We start from the raw sequence: 8566 nt of genomic DNA on the forward strand, positions 1-8566 counted from the left end.
TGTAGTCCCGACTCACTCATTATGTGTCTGAATCCCCAGTACTTTAAAAATAATTTTACAAAGAGCTGGAGGGTTAGTTTTAAAAAGAAACACTCCAGGGATTATCAACTCGATGTCTTTAGAAATGCTAGAAGATTCTGAGAAGATGCTAGACATGCATAGATTACTGGAAATTAGTAGTGCTTATGATCATGAAGGATGTATCCAGCATCTCACTTTAATGAGAGACAAACTTTAAATGGTGTAATGCCCCTTGAAATGCTTATAATTTCTCCTTCTTTCCTATTAAGTTAATTCAGTTCCAGACTGACATACAGCTATAGAATTCCCATATATACAGTACACATTTGTTTGTAGGTATCCAGTGCATGTTCACAGAACCTTGCTTTCCTTTAATAAACCTATATGCCCATATTATTACTTCTATGTACTACAAACTGCTCTGCAGCCTGCAACATGTCATTCAACTGTAATCAGCACCAAAATATGGAGTTAGTGTGCAGGACACGGACAATTCTTTTGCTCCAGATGCTGTATTCAAACTGCAAAGATCCATTGAAGAGGTAGAGGTAACCTAAGGAAAAAGAAAATCAAAATTATTAACCCTGAAAAAGCTGTTATATTAAATTTTTCCTTCAAAATAAAATTACCTGTTTTGTCTTAATGTTTAATAACTCGTGCAATATTTTTGTAAAAATGCAATATTTTAGTAATTAAAATGTTGAGGTAATTTTTTGAGAGTCTTCATTCCATTTGTATGATCTGGATCAGTTTTTAAAATAAATAATTTTAAAATAAATAATAGTGTCAAGCTCTGCATTTTATTGTTATACAACATTTTCTTAGGAAAACATTAACAGGAAAACCGTGGTTTTAAGTCTCTGACTTGGAAACACTCCTGGAAAAATTGGCTCTGAATGATCTGGATTTGAAGAAATAGACTCATTATGATGCATCTGTATTATGCATATCACTTTAGGTTCCCTCATCAAGGTCTCCTTTGGATTCTCAAATACATATCTCCACAGTTTATAAAAGCATCTTTGCCAGAAGGCAATTGAGATCAGAAGACAGATTCAGGCAAGAACAGAAGTGCTGATGTCAAAATAAATAAATAAATAAATAAATAAGTTCAAATTACAAATGACAGAACTTCCCACAGGTTGTTAATCTCAAGTTTCAGACACAACTAATTGTAATAAAGCCTTGTTAATCAGGCTATATACCATTTCTGTAATAGACTGCATCCACTCGATCACCAATTCCTGCAAATTCTTCCTCTATCAGCCTGGGGTAGCCTGCTTCCATCAGCTCTGTCTCTTCATCATAACTACATTAAACATAAAAGAAAATAAAAATTCAGAGGTTTTAGACAGCCTTGGATTTGGTGTGTGCCCTTTGTATGCTTTGAAGTTATCTACATCAAGAGTAGCCAGCAGCCATTGGATACCTTATGTCTAGTTCACTAATGAAACTCCGTGTAATAACCAGGGCACCCTTACACCAGAAGTACAATCCCAATAATCACAAAACCAGTAAAGTTACATTTTCAGAAGTATATAAGCTACATACGATAGGGAGGTGATTGTACTTGGACATATCAGCACTGCAAGCCTCCCCTAAGGCTGCTTGACACACAGGTTCTGGGAAGGGATGGTGACATCTTTCTTGATTATACAAATGACCTGGCTGTCAACCCCATTTCTGGCCAGGAAAAAATGGGCATCCTATGGGGAGATAGACTTCTTGCTCTCACAAACCAGCACTAATATCCAGCTTGTGCCACACAAGTGACTCTTGGGAGCAAGATAGGAATTTTATCTAGGAGACATACATACTCTCCTGCATCAGGGCAATTTGTTCTTCTCTCCTTTCTTTCACTCTTTTAGCTTGTACAGGCTCTGACTGCATATTTATATCATGAATGTGCATGCAAGACTTCTATTCTACACAGCTGTTGCACCTGCAGAAACCATAGACTGGCAACATCTGAGCCACAGTGAAGTGATTTGAAACCCCCTGCTAATCTTTTGAGTCTTCTGGACAGTTATGACTAAGGATGCTGAAAAGAAGCACCACTCTGTCTGCAGCTTACCTCCAGTACTTATTTCCAGTAAAAAAGAGAGTCTTGCCAGTGTCTTTAATATGGACAACTGCATCTATTCTTTTCATTTCTTTTGGGAATCCCATTTCATATATCTTTTTAGGAAAGCCTTCGACTATGTCATAGCCATTCATAGCCCAGACTTTCTTTCCTGAAAATAAGAACAAAGTATGTATTAGTCTTTCATAAAAAAGCTCAGCTTTGAGAGAAGGATAAAATGAGGATGACAGGGTCCTTATTTTCATAAAACTAACAGATTCTTAGGCCATGTACTCTGAGTGTATTAAACTATTTATGCTAAACTTAATCCTAGGCATCTGATCTTGCATACATGTGTTAATTTACTGAAAGTTGTGTAAGCTTGTATAGGGTGAAGCCAGCATTCACAGGTGGTCTTTTAAACAAGAAAGGCAGAATGTTATGTTTTTCCATCTATTACTTCTTTATCACTTACTGAATTTGACTAGATATATTTATATATATATATATATATTTTTTTTTTCTACATACAGTAAAATAAAAAAAACTCACCTTTAAACATGAAGACAAGATCTTTGATGGGGTTTTCATAAGCTGCATCTATTTTGTTTGGAAGCTCTGGCCAAAATGATTTAATTAAAACCAGCTCTGCATCAACCATCTGAGGGTGCAGTCGCCAGAAAAACCTAGCTCAGAAAAAGAAAATACTGCACTTTTAGTGTCAAACTACAAAATAGCAGTATCCTTGATGTTCTATACTAAAAATGAATTAATGGGGAATGACATTTTTCACAACATACAATTTTCAATACATAGAGGTCCTGGTAAGACTTTCCTCAGTCATCAAACTGCAGACCAATTCTGTCATTCACGTACTGTTATCACTTTGAAAGGCAAAGGTGAATCTTCAAAGTAAAACTTCATTCAAATAAATGTTAGTAAATTTTTACATATTTACATATCCCTGTGAAATGAAAAATCTGTAAAAATGGGGTCAGCCTTTAGCTGCATCAGCTTCACTTCACATCATTGGACAGGCAAATCTGTAACTGCATTATAAATCCTGCATAAAAAGATATGATGTAACTTCTTATAGGCATCTGTGTAGATATGGGATTTTTTTTTTTTAATTTTTGTTTATTCAAATCTAGTGAAAAACTGAAACAGCTCTTTCTCTTGCTCAAATTTTATCGAGTACTAACTATCCGTCATATAGCAATCTTGTTACCTGTCCTTGAAGACCAGCATTTCTCCACGAAGTTCTGTTATTGCATCAAGTGATAATTCTGGATCACATTTCTCTGGTGTTTTAGGATGTTTTGGGTTTGGATCTCTGTCTCCAGCACCTGGAACCATGCAGTATGATAGGTTTAAAAAATTTCTTTCCCTTTTCCTGGATCATAATACTAAATAGGACATGGAAAAGTTCCCCAAAATTGTGATGAATAAAAGCATAATGGGCTTTATAAATGGTTTCATTTATATTGGGGAAAACAGTTTTATCCTTCTCTCCTTTAGCCAAATATGTTAATGGACTTTGTAGTTCAGCAGTGCTTCAAAGATATTAAATTGACTTGCTTCTTTCTTTATCCTAAGTTTTGAAGGTCACCTAAAAGTTTTATTCTTTCCATGATGGAACACTGAAAAATCAATATTTGTTTCTCCCTTCTACTTCTCCTCGTTTCACTTTCTCTTATGAGGTAAAAAGGTCAAAATAATCTACGAGCCCCTCACCATATGAAAGAGCTAGCAGCAGTCCACTGCAAAGTTATTTCAGTGTTATTTCTTTTTCCTCTGAACTATTAAATCTGAGCATCTTCTGCTCCTAAAGAATTCTGTGCCTAAAGATTGGTTGCCAAGAATTCAGTGCTTAGGGCTTAATCAGTCATGACTGTTGCTTGTGAACATCTGCAGCTCTTTAGAAACAGTGCAGTGCATCTGTAACAGGTTATAATGACACCAGAAATATATATATTGTACAGACTTACCATAGAGCTCTTGGATCCCTTGCACATCATCATCAGGAAGCACAAAACCAGTTTTTCCAGTATATGTGTAAATTGGAAACATCAGAGCTCCAGGGTCTCTGGAGTGTTCGAGTCCCAGTGAATGACCAAATTCATGGGCAGCAACAAGAAACAGGTTATACCCTATAACAAACCACAATGAAAGTAAATTTATAACCCTGGATAAACAAAGTGGACTTAACTATTCAATTAACATTAACACTGTGCATTTAACATGTGAGATAATGAAGGAGATAATTGGAGAAATGGATCAGTGATGTATAATTGATTGTCTTTCTCCAGTGACTAAAAGTTTTGTTTTTATAAGGGCTCAATCAGTTGATTATCTCATAGCTGTTCTTCAAGCTAAATCTTATTTGACAATGGTGTTCTGTAGGCAGCTTTAGGTTCCTTGAAATTTCTTAGCAACACTGGAACGATCTACAGTGAAGTCTTAGTCCCACTAAAATCAATAAAACTTTTGTTGGGAATTCACCTCCAGTGGAGAGTGTGTGTTGGTTTTGGTACTGCATTAATTAGTTTTGATGCAAGAAAGGTGACATAACACTTTGGGAAAACAAAAAAACAAACAAACATGTTCTATTAAAACTCTCTCCTGAATAGGTAAGATGAAGATTTTTCAAATTGTATGTAGGTGACTTGCAGCTGAGAGAAGTATATGCTGTAAGTTTTAGTAAGGTCATTTCCAACTAGCTGCCTTTGAGCACAGTGAAATGCCTGGATGACAGAATATCTTATACATGGCTTTTTTTTTTAAAAAAAAAAAAAAAGAAAAAAAAAAGAAAAAAACAACTTTACTTAGGATTTGTACATTTTAGAATTTATTGTAGGCTTATATTATATTCTCATTTATGACTGGGGATTAATCTTCCTATGAGTAGACAGTGAACATATTGGATAAAATGTGGTAAACTGAAAAAACAAACCATTTACAAACAGCAAAAGGTGGAAATTATTCATCTATCACTGTCTGAAATAATCTCAGGAACCTCTGTTACCTCTAGAATCATCTGACCAAGTTTCATCATCATCAAAATGGGCATCTCCTCCATAGTCTGGACCAGGGGGGAAGGCATGAGCCAGTAATCCAGAGGGTCCATCAAAGGGGTAAAAGTCACCGTGTTCTATAAAACAACATTCAAACCAATGATATAAAGTATATTGCATCTTAATAAATTGGCAGCAATATAACTATAATGTAAAAATAATTGGTTCTGTGTTACCTTTAGTCCCAAAGGAGATCATGATATCAGCTATGCCACTTCGTATTCTGGTGAAGTTAAGTGGTGTCACATCAGACCAAACTTTGAATGCTTTTTTGAAAGCTCTGTCTACTTCCGCACGTCTCAGATCTGAAGTGTAATTCATAATTCTGTCAAGATTAGTATCTCCAGTTAAATTGTGTAGATTGAAGCAACTGTTTAATACACTTTTATCTGACTGTACACCTTATTAAAAAGTTTTGTTTGTTTCTTTCCTCTGTTCTTACCTCAAACCTAAGAGCTGGGCAGCTGCATGTAATACTCTAAGAAATAAAAATAACCATTTCCATTGCAGTTATTCAGAGACACATGAAATGGTCCAACAGCTTTTATAATAAATTTTATATGCACCAGTGGATTTAGAAAACGACAGATTGGCATCAAATCAAACCATATCAGTAACTTAAAACTATTTTAATGCCATATAAAATATCTCAGGACTCTCACTTCCTGGAGGAACAAACATGACCCAAAGAACTTTCTGTAGTCTTGAATCATCAGTATTAAAGTAATTATTACCAGATACTGGACTGGTATCTCTGAAAGAGTTCAGTGATTTTATATTTGGAATCTGCAACCCAGTGCCAGCTGCCTGAGGACATGGTGTAGTGAGGGACTCATTTAACCAAGCAAAGATATCTACAACAGGGCTGTGAAACGGAAGAGGGACAAGGATCAGTCCCATTTCTCACAGCCACATTACATGGACTGTTTTGCATGCACACTGCTTTGGGATAACCCTTCTTGAGCAGATTTGTCCAGGACAGACCTAGGTGGGCAGACAACAAGCTTGGTCCAAAACAGAGCCAAGAGCAACCTAACAATTAATCTCTGCAAGCTCAGCCCCTACCCCTCTTTCATTTGGAACCATGGATATGCCCAGAGTGTCTACATGGAGGCCAGCTCAGGAGTGAGTGGCTTACACCACACCAGATTTCTTATGTGAAAAAGTCCAATAAAAAAAATTGTATTTACTTCAACAGACCATACGGTGGGTCTAGGGGACCTTTCCAAAAGTTTCCAAAAATTTCCAGAATTTTGTCATACTTGAACACACTCATCAACTTCATGTACTGAACAACCTATGGAACAAGCTACATGGAAAGAAGGAACAGTAATAACATTCAAAACGTCATGCATTTACCTGTATGTCAAATTTGTTTTTGACCACTTGAGTTTTCTAGGGAAAAAGTTATATTCTCCCACATCTGGGACACCACATCTTGGTTTCTGCATGAGCTCATATGTTTCTTCATCTAATTTTCCTGTCACCTCCAAGCCAAAAAAAGCCTGCATTTCTCGAAGTTTAGATGCCACTGTGTTGGCACTCTTCTTCATTATGCCAGTGGGATTCAGACGGAGATCATAGTGAGTCCTGAGGTAGCGCTAAGAAAGGAAAAAAAAGTAATAAGCCTGATTTCCAAACAGCTGTAACTACAAAAGTATTTCTAAAAAATGTAAATTAATTATTTTATACTGTACCTCTGCAAACTGAAGGTCTTCCTCTGTGAATTCATGACTATCTTCAAGAGGAATAGGGATTGTCAGACAAAATGACAAACCCAGCAAGAAAAAGAAGACAGCTGAAAGCCTTGACTGCATCATGTTGGATTTGTGAAGTCTGAAGCCCTCATGTTTTAGAGAGCAGTTACCTTTACTTTTATAGTCTTACCCCAGTGAGTCACCACTTAGGGACAAGTTAGAACTTCCTTGTCGCTGAAAGTAAACATGCTTAGATAACTACTTTTTCTTTCCTCCCCAGCGCTGTGGTTTAGGCATCTGTTGTCCCACTGAGGTCTCTGAAACAGTATCTTCACACAAACACAGTCTCAGAATATTTACATGGGTTGTGGGAATAAACGGGCAGAAGAAAACAGCAATTTTTGATTATTTTGCAATAACGCACACTGGCTTGTTTCTCCTCTCTGCAGGAGTGATTGCTACTATTCTACTATTTGATAGAAAATAGAAGAGTTTTACAAAATTTTAAGTAATTCTGCAACTTTTCAGTAGTTACACAGAAGCACTTCTATTTTTAATAAATGCTGCTTTGGCTGATGAGAAATAACATCATGGAGTTTATAATAGGACACCACATTTCCTTGTTTCTGTAAAGAAATATAACTGTAAAGCATTAATAATAATTTTACTTCAGGGATCCTTAAAGTGACTTCGTGTCTATCTTTCAAATTAATTTACAGTTTGAGAAAAAAAAATAAAAATGAGAGATGTTAAATATCAGGAAATAGCTTTGAATATTTAAAAGTGTTTTTGATTAGTAGTAAAGCAGGTCATGTAAAGTGACTGGTTCATACAATCTATCTTCCTTAAAAACATGAATTTAATTTACTTCATGAAGGGAGAATAGCTGTAGATCAATGAGATGGCTACTGCTCTGAGAGAGGGAATTTAACAGCTATGGCAGGCAGGCAATGAATCTGTGTGTCTAGAATGACAGAAATATGTGATTTTGAGTTATGAGGTGGAAAATAGGATAAATATGGCATTATGACACATGAGTATTACTATGCTTAAAAGTTCAGTGATGACTTCTGTCTTCCCAGGGTCACTCCAACCTTAGCTGCTACTAAGACTTGTATCACAACATGTGCCCATGAGTGTGGATGCCAAGTGGAGATCCTGTTCCATCTGAATTCACCCTCCTCTTTTGTGGAGGCTATTCTGGCATGGAAATCCTCAATCAGCTTTCTGGTAGACATTGGTATACACTTTCTGGTACACTCTACCCTGCAAATGATGTTGCCTTGATGACAAAACAGGAAACAGATAAAATTCAGTGTAGCCGACTGTTAAAAAGCTCAATTTGTTACTCAAACAGTATTATGAACTATTTCCTGAGACTTTGTGAAGTTGTGAGCATCAACATATGTCAGAAATCTGTAAATAAAATGAAAAACTTTAAACTGCACAGTTAAAATTCTTGTGAACTTCAAATTCCCTGAAATTAGCTTTCTTGCATCTAAGGGAGAATAATTGTATACCAGCATTTGTATATCACTGCCCTTAGCCAAGTTTTAGTAAAAGTGTTTTAGCCTTATACCACTTCTCTTTATCAACTGTGACATTGGGACCTTTGCTTCTGAAATACAAGAATTTAACTTAGAAGAAAATTGTTACTGTAAAAATGTGATCAGTCCATCGTTCTTTATGATAAAATGATCGGAAATTATTCC

At 36.0% G+C, this 8566-nt stretch overlaps 1 protein-coding gene across 1 annotated transcript; it reads right to left on the reverse strand.

Moving 5' to 3' along the window:
* Positions 1 to 473: 473 nt before the first annotated feature.
* On the reverse strand, positions 474 to 6977 carry LOC311208003 (collagenase 3-like; the record flags this gene model as incomplete). Its single annotated transcript, XM_084284421.1, has 10 exons — positions 474 to 574; positions 1227 to 1330; positions 2096 to 2255; positions 2636 to 2769; positions 3312 to 3429; positions 4072 to 4233; positions 5109 to 5234; positions 5334 to 5482; positions 6517 to 6758; positions 6855 to 6977. The coding sequence occupies 10 exons, from the start codon at positions 6975 to 6977 to the stop codon at positions 474 to 476; spliced, it is 1419 nt and encodes a 472-aa protein (XP_084140547.1).
* Between the last annotated feature and the right edge of the window lie 1589 nt (positions 6978 to 8566).

The sequence above is a fragment of the Netta rufina genome (genome assembly GCF_964035555.1).
Source record: "Netta rufina genome assembly, chromosome: 1".
Taxonomy (NCBI): Eukaryota; Metazoa; Chordata; class Aves; order Anseriformes; family Anatidae; genus Netta; species Netta rufina.